Source organism: Notolepis coatsorum (assembly GCF_963971535.1).
Source record: "Notolepis coatsorum genome assembly, chromosome: 13".
In the NCBI taxonomy this organism is placed as follows: Eukaryota; Metazoa; Chordata; class Actinopteri; order Aulopiformes; family Paralepididae; genus Notolepis; species Notolepis coatsorum.
The window spans coordinates 86,315,868-86,333,484 of NC_140177.1; the positions used below are offsets into that span (position 1 = coordinate 86,315,868).

General features: G+C 41.2%; 1 protein-coding gene across 1 annotated transcript in view; it reads left to right on the top strand.

Annotated features, from left to right (window-relative positions):
- astn1 (astrotactin 1) overlaps positions 1-17,617 on the top strand; it is a gene marked incomplete at both ends in the record, with an annotated part of 1,409,859 nt that overhangs the window by 304,842 nt on the left and 1,087,400 nt on the right. Inside the window, one exon of the mRNA XM_084327731.1 lies at positions 11,448-11,635. Within this exon, the coding sequence (XP_084183857.1) occupies positions 11,448-11,635 (188 nt within the window). The remainder of the gene's footprint in view (positions 1-11,447; positions 11,636-17,617) is intronic.

Sequence of the window (17,617 nt, forward strand, 5' to 3'; positions counted from 1 at the left end):
TCACACAGGGCAATTGGACTTTGTCTTTCTGCACATTCCTCCTAATTAGACATACCCCACATAGTAGCCCACATGTTTCTTCAGGTCACTGAAACACAGTTTGTTATTCACAGAGGAGGCGCAATGGGTGAAATGAGGTGGTAACTGCGTTCCATCAGCATTGTGTCTAATTAATAAATGTAATTAGCGCGTATTTAAATGAGGTAATATAGGCGGAACATGTTCCTTTTCACTCCCAATTCACAAGCGGAGAATTGAGACAATAAATAAAGAAACCCATTATTATTTATTTATCCCAAATTAACATTCTGACGGCCGGTCTGCAGGCAGTTGCCCCTGTGCACGTTGCATTGTTTGCCAAACACGTAGATCTACGGTTCTGTCGCCCGATCGTTGAGTGCCGGAAACGTAGATCTACGTTTCTGTCACGGTATTTCTTTTATTAGCTATTGCCATTCATAATTCAGCGGGGCACCTTGTGCATACTGTTCTGAGCGTGTCTGAGCTGGCAGACGGTCTTATACCGCCCTCTAACGCCTTCCGGCATTATTGCACCCCATTAGAAACGGGTTAGTTTATTTTCCCTACCGAGCTGCGGCGTGGGGGCGGGTCCTAAACACTCCGGCAAAACACACGCCTGTAGGGATGGTTTGGACTACTGACCCTGCCCGCCCGTTGAAGTGCAATGCCCAACAACGTCGGAGACAGGATCGCTGCGGATAACTGGAATGGCCATGAGATTATTGGATTCTTTTTTTTCAGAGACTAGGTAAGGACACCATATGAAAGCTTGCATTGATCTGATATTTATTTCTGCAGCTATTGAAGCTATCTGTGTTTTATGTGTATGGCTGTTTGCCGTTGGGTTGCGGGGGGGGGGGGGGGGGGGGGGGGCCGCGCCGGTCTAAATCACATTGCATGCATGCACGACGAAGGATAATAATGATGATCTATCGTTGATCTCAGGAAGATCCGATAATCAGGCTGTTTTTGTGTCTTTTCACTAGAATTGCGAAGCGGCCGGACTATGTTCATATTCAAAACGGTATAAAACGGAAATGTACAGATGAAAAAAGAATCAGTTTTTTGCACGTTGACCAGAAGCAGCTCACTGAGACTCGAGGGCGTTATTATACCCATAGCTATACTATAAAATATAGGTTTAGCTCTACAAACTACAACTACGTTTACATGTGTTTAATGGGCGGCACGGAAGGGGTCACTTCCCGGAAGGGGCGTGGCACTCAATGTGTTAACAGTCATCTATTATAATCACACTTAACATTTTAAGCATTTTATGAGCAAACTAAATGTGTTAGATTGGACATTTGAAATCGGTCTTGAATGGCCAAAACATGGAGATTATAGCTTGCTAATGTTACCACTTAAACTTTTTTTTTCACCAGATAACCTGAAAGGTGTGCTGATCAGCAGTAATGCAACGTTATGATTGTCGATTGATGGGAGTATCAATAAATAGACAGATTTGTTTATGTAGCCTATATTAACTCATTCCTCACTCATTGGGCGCCATCCTTTGAACGCCAACCACGTATATATACTGTACGCTAATTGATCGTTTTTCCTTTTTTTGATATTTGTATTCATTATTCATCCGGGGACCTCTGCGTTACCATAGGGAATGAGTCTGAGATTGCCAAAGCGCAATACCGGCCGCATCCAGCTAGACGGCGGTATCGAGCACCCTTTGAAACCTTGTATCTTGGCCTGTGCAATGGCCAAATGTCTCCGGGGGAACTTTTCTTTGTCGGGTGAATGGAGCGGTTATAACGATCGGATTGAGAAGCATCAAATGCTCTCGATGCATGATGTGTGGTGGATTATGTTGGCGACACGATCGACACCAATACTGGGACTCACGATCAGATAATTGGAATATTATTTTTGGGGTACATCCTAGTGCATTCATGATGAAACATAATACCTATGATATAGATTTTATCTGGGAATAGTAGCGTGTACAGGCAAGAAACGGCAACGTTTATAGTAGAATTGACGTATAAGGCTATTACTCAGCCTTTTTCAGGAATTACCCTAGACCACGCTATAACTATACTTATATTCACCACGGTATAACACAGGAACGTATGTGTTACAAAGGGTCAGATTAAACCGAATATATATATTTATTACTTGAGATATATTGTATAATATTTGTATATCGTCTGATATCCCTTGTATATTCTTTGTACATATACACGGAATATCCCTTTACCTAGGTACAGGCCAGACCATAATATTCGTTCTCCTATTGGACAGCGACCCCTAGGCGCCAACGGCCATACCCCCAATGTCGAGTTCAAAGCTACCGCTAAGACATGTCTCAACATGCCCAGGTTTGCGCAGTAATACGAGACAGAACTGAGGTTGGCACTAGATTATTCACCTTACGTATAAATACGGCGCAGGTGGATACAGCAGCACTTATCCTAAAACGAGTTGACCAACAAGTTGAAGCCTTCACCACGATTCAACGTGCCGTGAAGTGGGCCCTTTTTGCCCCTAAATAGAGCCTTGAGAACCGCGTGCGAATTGATAGCTAAAGTGTCAGAGTTTAACGCTGTATCGTCGAGTTCGACTTATTCTATTGTAAAGTAATAGTCTATTATGTATAGTGTATCGTGCGGCTACCGTTCTACAGTGACCAGCATTACCACCGGTTCGTCGTACCGAGCTAGTGCACTTATCCAGGCTGGGCGGCCTAACCTTGTGCCGCCATCCGAGGAGTCCTAGACGAGAACCGTGTGGATATGTACACCGGAGAACCTACACCGACGAATGCAGAGCCTTTTCCGGCTGGATTATATTGCTTTGGTACTGTGGCTGCTGGAGCAGAGAACCGTCTACCCCACTGCTGTGTGGGATCTACCCTGTGAGGAGCACCGTCGAGCCCGCCTCTAGGACCCACAGAGACTGGCTAGCTTTCATCCATGCTGCCATGCATACCGGAGTATAGCTGTTGCTTTGTCTACGGACCAAAGGATTATTGCACCGTCTCCTGTATCTGGAGTCTCTTTATTCCTCGTTGATCCAGACTTTGCTCCCGACAATTCCTCTCCCCTGCTGGCTTACAACCGGAGGGAACCCCCTTAGTATCTCCAGCTGACTACGAGTGTGCCTTATATAATTCTTATGCTACAGGTGGTATTAATTATACCCATCTTAATATGCTCATGGACTTACGCTCTTGACCTACTTAAGTGTTCTTCGCCATATAAGCGCAATTCATAATTCTCAATATTGTAACCTAATGTTGCTGCTCTGCTAATAAATACTTCTAAATATGACTTTCTTTGTTAAGCCGTATTATTGTGTGGGTGTTCACCATATATACCGTGTACTGTATGGCCAGTAATTAAAGTACATAACTAAGTAGTGGTTTAATGATACCATACTCTCAATACAGTCAGGGAATTGTACCCCTCAGTTACAGTATGGATGAAAAAAATTATTCTTTTTCACATATTGAATGATAGATAGGTGATGTCAAATGGGCCATAGTATTGTATCCATAGCTATAATATAGAATATAGTTATAGCTCTACAAACAAGGTGATGCACTCCTATCTTTTAAAGCGTGGCAGTGCTAGAACGGGACCCGTCTAATCCCCGGCGGTCAATGAGTTAAGCAGCACATATGACAAACTAACTTAGTTAGTTAACATAAATAGCATGATAATAATATGTAGGTTATTTATCAATGAATGTATTGATAAATTAATTTATATTACAAATGATACACCAGTAGAAGTCATGTTATTTCCTCATTGTGATTGTCGCTCGAAAATCTCCTGCTGTGTGGGTTCTCTCATTCATAACAATAGAAGCAATAACAGCAATAACAAGAATAATAAGAGCTTAATTCCCTCTCCCTCATTTCAGGTTTATTTTCCCCTCCCTGCATATCTGCCAACAGCGCTGGCAGGTGCAGACTGCTCCCAGAGCAAATCAGGAGCAAACTGCACACCTATGGGGGTGTTTGCACTAGTATCTCATCCGCGCAATGTCCTTAGTGAATAACGCTCAAAGACGGAGCAATTAGCACCGCGCAATCCATTCTTTGTGAATTTGCCCCTGAGCTCCATTTATCTTACTTACAGCATGACTATCATTGAGCAGAGTTGTAGCTCAGTTTATGCTAACTTTAAATATTGTATTCACCCACACAGACCCACCCTCAATATTAAGAGACCATGCAAAGCCACAATTTTAATGGATTTAAAACATTGGAGTCACAGGAATATTCGCCTGCCAAGACGAATTGGGAACCTCTGCCTCTGCCCTGTGTTGTTATTCTACTTCCCTTCGATGTGCCTTGTTCACTTTGCCACAACCTTTATTTTCTTAAAGGGGAACTATCTTATAAATGGCCTTTTCCAGTGTTTAGCATTGTTTTCTAGCTATGTGGACTTATATTAACACTTTGATCGCCGGGGTTAAATTCATAATTTACCATCCCTCGCCAGCCCTATTTAACATGGAGAAGTTCCCCTTCTTTGCAGGGCTATAACTTTTTAAATTTTATTGCTAAATTGACATTACTATGGCCCATTCAACATCTTATATCTATTGTTCAGGGTGTAGCAACGTTATACTTTTTCATTGACATATTCATACTAAAATACGGTCTAAAGTATAAGTATGTTTTTATCGTTTTCTGCAGCTTTCTCCAGAACTTGATTTATAGCCCTAAATGCATTATATTGATGATCAAATACAGTTTGGTAGGAATCTGTGCGAGATAAAAAAAATTCAAATGGACGTACTTCTAGAAGTTACTACGTATGATCTGATGATGACCGGATGGGGGGGGGGTCGTTTATAATTCCGTGGGCAACGTTATATCATTCATCTAGTGTGGGTGATATGATCATTAGAGCAGTTAGTATAGAAGACATTACAAAATAACGCTGAAACTCACCGTAGCTTCCTCTCGCCGTTGGGAGATGAGCGTGGAACAGAATTTTTTCTATTATGGGATGTCGAAATATCCGATCCATTTCCAGGTTGTATAATAGTATATACGAGTTATTGGTAACGGATCACTATCCGTCGTGATCAGCTCGAGTCCTGGGACTATTACCGAGTGATCGGACCAAATTGAAATGAGCACCAGCTTCCACTTCCTGTTTCTTCCCTGGGCGATCCGCCGATCCGCCACCAGATGGCGCTCTTGAACCGTTAGAGAGTTGATAGGGGCTCACCAGTACATCTCATGTCTCCGGGGGAGAAATATGATTTCGATCACAGATTTTTGAAATATTGATATCAAAGACGCTGTCCAGCGTCAACGGCAGAATGAGCATGGCGGGGAATGACGTGTTCCAGCGTCAACGGCGATTAAAGTGTTAATGGGGTCTACAGTATGTCTCTAATTCTCATTTTGGCGCATTCTTCGAATTCTCATCTCACAATATTGTCCCTCACTGAAGTGAGTCATCTGAAACTTAGCGTACCTTTGATGTCAAAAGTTTCTCATCTGCATAATAACGCCTGCCCCCTCTATGTTTGTTGTCAAACAAAACAGGCAAGATACGTTGTGCTGTTCCTGACTGCCAAGCAGCGAATATGTCCTTGCATTCATTCCCTGATGATGTCGTGATCTGTCATCAATGGGCCAAGTTTGTGAGCTATGGCGATTGTGACTTGTGGAGACTATTACTAGAAGAGGACAAAACAATCACACTTATGGATGATAACGTGCATTTTAACCAGACTACATTGGACTCAGCACTTCTGGTAAATCATAAAAATACTAGGGCTGTCAGTTTATCGCGTTAATTAGATAAATTAATTACACAGCAAATGATCGCGTTATGAAAATTAACAACAAATTTATAAAACAAATTAATTTTTTTTTAAATATTTTGTAATCTCATTCATTCCATAAGAACGTAGAATACACATTTACAGACTTTCTTTTAATATGGTCCATTTGCATGTTCTTGGTATGTGATTCTAGGGACATCTATGGATCTCAGGGAATGTATTCCCAGTGCTAGCCCCTTTTGTGACTGTGATGCACCGAGTGAATCCACAGTCCCTTGCTGGTCCTCCGCGAAAACACTCGTTGTACACGTATCGCAGATACATTTCAAAGGTACTCACAGTTGCACAAGGGTTTCGGACAGAGAAAGGCAATGGTTTGAAAGCTCGGCGTTGCTAATAAACATTCTAAATAATTTTTATAAACTGGTCAACACTGCTCAAAACGACTTTAGCTGCCTGATGCGCCTGCGCTGTAATCACAGCGCATGCGCATCGCATCCAATGCCGAAAATAAAGCTGTGTTGACCAGTTTATAAAAAATATTTTAAATGTTTATTAGCAACGCCAAGCTTTCAAACCATTGCGTTTCTCTGGCCGAAACCCTCGTGCAACTGTGAGTACCTTTGAAATTTCTCTGTGATACTTGTACAACGAGCGTTTTGCAGAGGACCAGTTCTTCAGAATTAATTATGGGATATTCCAATGGAGGAGCAAGGGACTGTGGATTCACTCGGTGCATCACAGTCACGAAAGGGACTATCCCTGTTACTAGGCTTGAGTAAATTGTAATAAACCAAATGAGAATATCAATAAAAAAAAAGTATTCAGTTATCAACACCCTGATGAAGGCCCTGTTTTATTTTAAAATTCTCTAAATAATGTGAGCCATCAAATAAAGGCATTTTAAAACATGTAGAGCTGCCTTGGATCTCAACTTTTTTATAACGAATCCTACCCCGGATTTAATCCCAAGAGCACCTACCAAAACAAAACCAAGAACGCTGAAGCCCTCTCCATATCCTCTTTTTGATAATTTTTTTTATTATCTTTGACTGTGGATAACACCATGCAAAAATTTACCAGACCAGAAAATTCTAAGCAAATGAATAAATGGAAGATGATTAAACAGAAGGTTTTGTAGATACAGTACTGAATTCTGCCATCCGGAGACATGCCATTTGAAATATGATTATAGAATATAGAATATCAGGCCTAAAATTGTTATGCGATTGAAATGCGATTAATTAGATTAATTAATTACAAATCCTGTAATTAATTAGATATTTTTTTATTTATTTTTTATTGGTCTTTTTCCCCCTCCATATTCCTCCGATTTTCTCCCATCCCAATGTTAGTCGTATGCCAATTCCCAGTCCCTTCCTGGTCGCTGCGCACTTACCCCCCACAGTCAGATCATCTGGGAGAGTGGAGGCTACCACGTGCTTCCTCCGACACACGTCCAGCCAATCACCGCTTCTTTTCACCTGGCAGCGCGGATTCTCATCGAGAGGGCGTAGCGTGTGGGAGGACCACACTATCCCCCTCGAGTCCTATCCGCGCTTAGCAGGCGCCCCGACCGAACTGTAGGAGTCGCTGTTTACAACGACCCGGACCCACCCCGCCAGCTTCTCCCACCCTCTAATACAGCCAATTGTATTAGTGCAGACGGCCAGCCAAGCTGGTGACAACCCCGGAGCTGTGAGCTGGATTCGAACAGGCGAATCCAGCTCACAGCTCCGGGGCTGGTGACGAACGCAATCTCCGCTCGGCCACCTAACCGCCTTAATTAGATACATTTTATAAAAAAAAATTATTATATTTTTATTAGGTTTTTTTTAGACATATGTCACATTACAGTAGACACTACGAACGTGACATACATACACATATCAACAAAAAATTAAAAATAATAATAATAATAATAAAAAACAGACCAACACCAAAAAATATGTAGAAAAAAAATATATATATATATATATATAATAATAATAATAATGATAAAAAAATTATAATAATAATTAAAAGATAATAATAAGAAGAGAAAAAAAAAAAAAGTGTATATATATAAATAAGAAAAGATCAAAAAATAAAAAGTTCTCAGAGCATTTTGTGTTACAGAGTCGTTCCTATACACTGTATAGGAGAGATGTAGTCAACCGTTCCACATACGAGATAAAGGGTTGCCACACAACATCACATTTCCCACTTGATCCCCATAAAGTACAGTATATTTAATCTTTTCAACTTTTAAATGGTACATTACATCGCAAATCCACCTGCCAAATGATTAATTAGATTAATTAATTACAAATCCTGATTGAAGAAGTGTGTTTTTAGTCAACGGCAGAATATTGCGTGGGTTTTGGCTGTCCTGACTGTGATGGGAAGTTTGTTCCACCATTGTGGAGCACCGAGAACAGAGAATAGCCTGCTTGATGACCCCCCCCGGAGCTCGGATAGGAGTGGGTCTGAGGCGGCCAGAAGATATTGAGCGTAGGGGTTTTGAGCATGGGCGGAGTTTATGGGGGTGCAGGGGGTGCATTGCACCCCCTGGTGGCCGGGGGTGAAATTGCTTTAAAAAAAAAATAAAAAAAAAAATCAAGATTATTTTTATTTTAATACAATTATAATAATTGTGAGAAACAAATCTGAATTCTATTATGTTTTGTTTTACAATACATTCATTTTATAGTAGTAATCATGTCACATTATAAGGCGAACCTTCTGTAGTGTGGCAGTGAAAGGGTTAACGCGCGGCCAAGCACCACCATTCGCAGCAGCAGCAGCAGAATGCCCCGCGATAGTACATTGTAACGCTTGTACAAAGCCACTTATTCTGAGATGATAATTAATGTATCTGGATAACCAATGCACGGATTTTGTCGAGGCAGGTAGCGTTATTTCGGGAAAATTGATATCTATAGTCTGGTATATTTTTCGTCCACGAAAAATGGAGGCTGTAATAATTATTATTGCTCGAGAGTCTCTATGAATAATAATAATTAGAGCCTCCATTTTTCATGGACGAAAAATATACCAGACTATAGATATCAATTTCCCCGAAATAACGCTACCTGCCCCGACAGAATCCGTTCATTGGTTATCCAGATACAGATGAATTAGCATCTTAGAATAACAAATAACAAAAGACAAACGCAACATCTTTTTCTTTTCTTTTCTCCAGCGCGACCAGCACATCTTTCGTTGGATTGGCATGTCTAATAATGCTGTTATTAGAAAATGTGAACTTTTGTTTGTACAGCCTTTGACAACCTACTGTATGCATACGTGTGCGTGGCTGTGCGCTTGGCAGAGTGTTGCACAGTATTTTGTTATTTTTGTATGTCATGTTTGGTACAGTAAAGTGGTCTAGTGGAGCAGCAATATACTTGTTGTGGTCTTTTTATTTTAGTATTTCCTTCTTTATCTTTGTCACTTTGTCAATGATTAAGAGTAAGTCAGTTAAAAATGATCCACGTAGTGCTGTGTGTGTGAGTGTGTGTGTGTGCTGCTGTACTACCTAAATAAAATAAAAAATTAGGGGTTAGGGCATTGTAAAAACGCTAAAATAATAAAATAAAGGTCAAAAAAATCGTGCGCGCTCGCTGCACGTGCGCGCGGGTATCGTTCGCCAAGCAGTCGCACCCCCTGGCGTCAAGTTCAAACTCCGCCTATGGTTTTGAGGGTGTGTAGTTAGAGACCATTGACCGGAGCTGTTCCCCTTGCTGCATGGTAGCCTAGCACATGACTAATTCACTTCCACATTATTTCAAAACCAAAACTAGGACGAAGAAAAAACTCTTGAGTCAGGAGTTTGTAATTGTAATGGTATTGTATTGTAGATGTCATGTAATGATAATTGCCCTGCCTTAGGTAAGTGGGCCCAGTAATGCAGTTCAAATATGTTATATGTTTTGTCTTGATTTGGGGATTCTGTCTGTCTGTCTGTCTGTCTGTCTGTCTGTCTGTCTGTCTGTCTGTCTGTCTGTCTGTCTGTCTGTCTGTCTGTCTGTCTGTCTGTCTGTCTGTCTGTCTGTCTGTCTGTCTGTCTGTCTGTCTGTCTGTCTGTCTGCCTGCCTGCCTGCCTATGCCTGCCTATCTATCTATCTATCTATCTATCTATCTATCTATCTATCTATCTATCTATCTATCTATCTATCTATCTATCTATCTATCTATCTATCTATCTATCTATCTATCTATCTATCTATCTATCTATCTATCTATCTATCTATCTATCTATCTATCTATCTATCTATCTATCTATCTATCTATCTATCTATCTATTGCAACAGTACAATCAGTAATATGGCAAGCATGCAGTCAAAGTCGGTGTGATCTACAGCCTCTGATAAACACTGGATGGTTTTCTTTACAGAGTTGTTTATATATGCATAATTGCTAATGCATGATTTATTATGCTTACTTAGTTGGAAGTAATGCAATGGTATATCTGACACATAAGAAATAACAGAGACAAATAACAGTCATTGTCACTGCAGGCTACCTACCCACTATAGCTGTAAGTGAGATTTGTTCCATCTTGAACAGATCCAGGCCTGTGATCTACAGTAAAAGTAATCAATGTGATGGTCTTGCATAGCACACTGTGCAGATACACTCCACACACTACAGCTGCTACTGGGTTTTATTCATGCAATTACAACTGCATCACCATCAGCACATCACCGTAAAAGCACATAATGTATGGTAACAGTGTAGGTAGTCAAAGTAGTTATGTATATTTTAGAACGGTGATTATCCTGCTAAGTGTTTGCTATTGTAGTGGCCTATCCGAAAGGCTTTATAGAGCAGTTCTTATCGATATGGATTATACACTCCAGCTATACTGTACACACCCCCAGTCTGCTCTCCAGACATAATCCTGTGATCTGCGGGTTATGTCCTCACATCATATTCCAGTTCAATGCACTCTATCTGCACGACTCCTTCTCACACTATACACTTACATAACAGCATGAAACTCGCTGTGTCTTGTCATGCATGCATAATGTGCTTGTGTCCTGTGCCTGTAGTCTGCTTTGGCATGCATCCCTAATAGCCAGCAAAAGAAGCGATGAGCGGCGTGTATTGTCATGGAGAGGGAGGAGGGGGTACAACACATGGCACGTGATGATTCCTAACAGTCTGGCTGCCACAGACAGCGTAGGGCAGATGTAAAGAGATACAGAGGGCATGCTTTTTCCTCTGGTGACACATTTCCTTGGTTATGTTGTGAGTGGTCCTGGGTCGCTCAATGGGGTAGAGTGCTTGGCACTCTGACAATGGCCCTGGCACTGCCAAGATTAGGCATACAATGCCCACAGGCGCCACCCATGCTGAAAAATGTATGCAGTGATTCCATTGTTCCAAGTGCTTTGTGTCCTAGTACTAGAAATACTGAGTAATTCTTTCATTCATTCAATAATGTATACTCTTCCTTGTTTCCCTTGAGCCAAATATCTTCATCCTTCTCTCCTCTCCTTCTCTCACCCTCCTCTTCTTCTTCTTCTTCCTCATCCTCCTTCTAACACGGTGGTCCTAGTGTTGGGTTTATACAAAGGCCACTACAAATACAGTGACAATAATAATAATAACAACAACAACAAAAATAACAATGTTCTATGCCCTCTCTGTGTGGTGCCGCCTCCTTGCAGAGATCTCTGGGAACTCTGAGGACATCCCTCTGGTGCGCTGGAGGCAGCAGTGGCTGGAGAACGGAACGCTCCTGTTCCACATCCACCACCAGGGCGGCAGCCAGAACCTCCCGGGCCTCTCCTCCACCGAAGACCCTGCCAGCGACTCTGCAGAGGAGGAGCTCCGCATCCTGCACATCTCCGTCATGGTAACTGTTCCAATCTATCCACCGCAATATACAATTAGGTATACACACTAGGGGTGTGTGGACATTTCTCGATTCTAAGATGCATCACAATGCGGACATGGACGATTCTGCATCAATGCAGTGACAGAACATAATCGATTATTACAATAATAAAAAAAATATATATATATATATATACCGGTAGGCCTATACATTTGTTTTACTCTCTTGCTAGCTTTTGTGTTATTTTACAATGTAGCGCTTTAGGATTTGCTCCACAACTATAAAGCTCCCTACAAATCAAATAGATTATATTATTATTATTGTATTATTAAAGCTAGTGCTCTGGTCATGCATCCACTCAACCCATAGAAAATACAGCATCAGGCTATTCTAAAAGTATTGATACTAATACTGATACTAATAAATAGAGTATTGAACCGTTTTTAACAGCTGGGTATCGAGATACCTTTCTAGTATCTGTATCATGCAACACTAGTAAAGACATTTATTTTGACATTCTGATTTAACAACTTTCTAAATAAAAGTAAATGTATCTTTGTATTAATTGATGAAAAAGTAGCCATGTGCAGTAATATAGATTATAAAATTGAGGATGTAATATATTATTGAGCTGCATCAAGATGCATCGTAGGATTAAATCAAATCGAATCGTGGACAGCTGAATCGAATTGAATCATGAGGCCAGTGAAGATTCACAGTTCTAATACACACACACACACACACACACACACACACACACACACACACACACACACACACACACACACACACACACACACACACACACACACACACACACACACACACACACACACACACACACACACACACACACACACACACACACGCACACACACACACACACAACATCAGCAACCTGTAGGAATGCACTCTGTATTCTGCACATCTGTCAAGGTAACCATTGCATCTAGAACCTACTGTACAGTGACCACTGGATTCCCCAAATACTTTATAGGCTACTGGGATCCAAATGGTTTGGCAGAAATACTTAATACTGTGACAACATATATACTATTGATGATTTTACATATAACGAGTTTGTGCAAAGTCTGTCCATGCCTTTTAGACTGCAAACAAAGCAATAAACAAATAAACAAAATATATATATATATATATATTAAAAAAAAAGTATTCCTGGAGCAGTACTTCTTCTTTGAACAACTTTGTAAATTTGGGTGACTGAAAAAAAAAAGACGAGAGAGAATATTCTGATTCAGGTCATGGGGATGCGGTGGGGAGGGAGAGGGGAGATACCCTTGGAGAGGATGACACACGACTAATGTCAAGAGACGCAGGCTTGTCGAAGTACATGGTGTGTGCACCTCAGCTCGCCTCGCCACGTCCTGACATTGGGTGCGTGTGTTCTTGCACTGCAGTGCACTGATAAGGCTGGAATGTCTACAGGGATTTAGTGAATGCTTAATAGGCTGTTCTACCCTAAAACCAAATTATAGCCAGACCGCCTTACTCTTTCACAGGAGGAGGGCGGGTGTGCAGGCGGCGAACTGTCTCATGTAGATGCTGTACATTCTGATCTACTACGTTTATATCAAATACACTTAAGTCATCCCGATGTAGATTATTTTCCATTCTCCATTTCAATCAGAATGCTATTGATTCGTCTGCACTGTATCAATCCCTATCTGCTTTTGTCGGCCTGGCGAGAAAACAAATTCTTGGATCTAGCATGCGGCAGCCTGAGGAAATCTATATTTGTTTATCTCTCTCTCTATATATATACACTATATATTTCTAGCACATGTCGGATACATCACACCCAGGCCGTGCTTCAGATGCCCTTTTTTCCAGCGCTGACATTTGCAATTGCGCCGTGATGGATGATGTGTATTTTAAGACATTGAAAGCATATTAGAAGTGCATACACAAATGATTAGTCAGCTGGAGAGGAGGTAGTCGCCAGCAGCCAAGTCCCGGGTACGGAGAGAGGGCTGTACTTACAGTAGATGCCGGCTGTTACGTCAAATAAATGAACTGACCTTGAGTCTCCTCTGCATGTTGTGCATCTATTAGCTGACATCAAATAGGGGCACAGAGGCTCAAAATAGGGAACTACATTTTCAGCAGTATTTCCCCACAAAACGCATCAGGTAGATAATGTTGATGCTATGCTGTTTTGAAAGATTGTAATTTTTTTTATGGCATTTCTGCTGATGAGGGATTACATGCGACATAGGTATAGCTGTAGAGCCAGACTCAAACTTGCGACGTCGCAAGCACCCAGTGTGGGCCTTAGTGCGCCGGTCTGTTCCCCTGGGGCTTTTTAACCTGGTTGTTTTTACTCATCTCACATTTGACCTTCCTTCCATATCTGAGTCTCTCCATCCCTGCCTTGGCTAACGCTGCTGTTTTGAAAAAATATTCTGTAAAATAAAATATATATATATATATATATATATATATATATATATATATATATATATATATATATATATATATATATATATATATATATATATATATATATATATATATATATTCTTTACCTCCTCTGGTCTCACAATCTCGTTATCCTGAACAAGCTGTGGTGGTAACGCAGCCATGAAGCTCTCCCGTTGAGGCGTGGATTAGCTTGCAGATAGCAGCAGACCTCAACAGCAGATGGGCGCCGCGCCGCCGCCACACTGCTCGGGCCTTGATGCAGCTTGCCGCTCGGTCGGAGGCGCGTCCCATAGATCCAAACGCTGGGTCACTTGTTCATATCCTTGCGGGTAACGTAAGGTGTCCCCTGGAAGCCGCCTCCTCCTCCTCCCCCGACTCTGTAGCTCAAAACACCCACATGTCACATGGACACACATGTGTCACCGGGCCAGTTTTGTCCATCGCCTGCCATACAGCCGGAGCCTCAGGATTTATCCTTTTTTTATTTTTGCGGCCAACACAGTTACGTTTCTGACAGAAGTGGATACAAATACGCTTTCGAGTAGAACTTTCCTGAGGTGTTCTCAGGCTTTCCCTTAGCTCACAAAGCTGGGTTCGAGCCCAGCTCTCGGCGTTGCTACCAGCTTGGCTGGTCGTTCATACTAATACAATTGGCAGTATTAGGGGGCAGGAAGCTGGTGGGTGGGGATCGGACGTTGTGGACAGTGACTCCTACTGGTCGGTTGGTGCGCTTGCACAGTAGAATCAGGAAGCGACGGGGCGGCGTGTCCCTCCCACGCAGACCCTCGTCGCTGAGAGATCGCGCTGTGCAGGTGAAAAGATGCGACGGCTGCCTCCTCGAGTACCGGAGGGGACACGTGATGCAAGGCGTGGTCCACATTGCAGCCGGCTTGTGGGAGGCATGGTCTAACAGTGTTCGAGACAGGGGAGGGTAGAATTGGACAATACAAAATTGAGGAAGGGAGAAAAAATAGAAAAAATGGGGAGAAAAAGTAGATAAAAAAAATTAAAAGGACTGCAAATCACACATTAATTAATCATACAATACCAAAAAATACATCTTTGATGATGTCACAGGGGCTGTCAAATCAATCTGGACTCAAGAAGGCAGTTACATACTTGCAGTTAGGACGAGCTTACACACAACAAGCTGATGCTATGGTAGGAGCATAATGCTTCGGTCAGACTGAGTGGGACACACTTTAATATAATAATATAATAATACACTTTATTTGTATAGTACCTTTCATACAGGGGATTGCAGTTCAAAGTGCTTTACATCAGTAAGAAATAAGACATAAAATCTGTGTTAAACAAGCAGTAAGAGCCAAGCATAAAGTGGGATAAAATAATGCCGATATTAATCAACATCAAATCAGAACCTAATGTTCCAATAGGCTTCTTGAATTTATGTAATCTGTTACAAAACATGATAAAGGTCATAGTATGCACCCAGCGGATAGTGGGGCGTAGAAATAAAAAATATAAATAAGTAAAATAATAGCAAGGGTACGACAGTGGAATAAAATGATAATATTGAGAAATGTAATTACGCCTCTCACCCTTTGTCACTTCAGCAACTTCAAACTGTCTATTACATTGGAAAAAAGAATGCTGTCTCTTTGGTTACCAACATTCCATTATCTGGAGATGACTCTTAACATGACAGTGGCGTCTTTAATTGCTCCTGATGAGAAATTAGACAACAATACCCTCCATACCGGAGCTGACTAGCACCACACCGGTACATATTGTTGCTGTCTCCCATACTTTGACCCTTCTAACCTCCCTCTCAGGGCCAGCCTCCCTCCCTCAGGGTGATATTCCCTCACTTAGCCACTTACTATATCCTAACAATTATTATACCAGTATTTTTTTCTCATGATCAAATATGATATCATATATCAATTCTGTCACAGTCTGCAGCTGTTTCCAATTATTTAAAATGTTTCAATTGTATTATTATAATTATGTTATTGTTTTAATTGGTTCAATAGTTTTAATTGGTTCAATTGTCTTCTTGTTGTTGCACTTTTTATATGGTGTGATGCATTTTCTCAACATCATTGCAATTGAGAGCTTGCTCTCAATGATCCATCGAGATTAAATAAAGATTGAATGAATATTCAATTCAACTTTATTCAAGACACGAAAAAACATTGCACAACAATACAATACAAAACATATAAAACTGTAAAAACAACAATCCTTGGTATAAAAAATACACAGTAAAAATACATAGAGATATTTAAAAGTATAAATGATAGTATTAACATAATATCACATCGAACATCACCAGACATCTTCCTATTGGAAGACGCAGGACATAAAATAATTATTCACAACCGTACCGGAACCATCCCGATCCAGTTTCATGTCCTTGGCACATCGGGATGCCCTGTCACTTCAAGCCCTGAGACAAATCACCAGGGCTTTACAACATACTGTGTCCGTTCAACCCGAAAGGTGCGGCGCAGCGGAGGCTGTCTGCGCCTTCTGGCCTTTGAGTGGAGCAGCGAACGTTAAGCCTCTTGTTTCTGTAGCCCTACTGTAGCACAGATGTTTTTTTTTGTTTTTTTTTATCACAATTCATTTAACAATGGGGGTTATGTGGTGCTTGTGTAATGACATAAGACGTGTTGGTGGCTCAACATGCCAAGTGGCACAAAACTGTATGTGTTTGCAGGATTGTGAGTTTGAATCCGAGCCACGGCCCTTCTTGCATGTTACCCTATCTCCTCTCCTTGCTTTCTTGTCTTTCATTACCATGTGCTTAAAAACGAAGTCCTAAAGGGGTCATATCTATGGATAATCTATAGCGAAATGCCCCAGTCTTCGTATGGATTTGAAATGGCTCAAATGTTATTTAGGTGCTGAGGGGAAAACAAATGACATAATGTACTCCTTGCCGTTTGGCCAGGGTTTGTCTTCAGATTAACCAGCCTAAGCAAGCTGTTCAGAATGGCTTATCCCTCGATGATGTCACAGTGGGGTGAATTAGCTTTGATTAATCAATTAGCTGTGCTTTTTGGAGCCAGGAACACTGCCTACCTAATGCACTGCCCAGTTTGTACGTTTTTTTTTAATTATTTTATTCTCAGGTGTGGGGTAGCCAGGCAGGGAAGGAAATCATTCATTTAAAATGAGGTGTTGATACAGCCACCAAAAACAACCTCTTCAATACAAGGGAAGAAAAAAATGGGCAAACAAAATAAATAATATATATATAATAAAAAAAAACATAACAAACATGTTCCACAGATTCAAGGAAGTACATTTATTTTTAAATATACATCATATGTCAAAAAAAGGTTCAGTTCAGGTTGGTCCTGGACATCCCAGCCAGGCATTGGCATGCTGACAGAATGCCTGGTGCCGGGCCACCAGACCCAACACAAGAACATTTAAGCCTCTTGGATGAATGGACTGTTTCCAGGCTTTGTAGGGTCGCAGACAAACCACTCTTATCAGGAGGCAGCTTACTCCTATTGTCCAATGAACTGCACCAAATTCTGGTTTGGTGACCAGAATAGGGAATATACCTAAAATCGCTTGCTC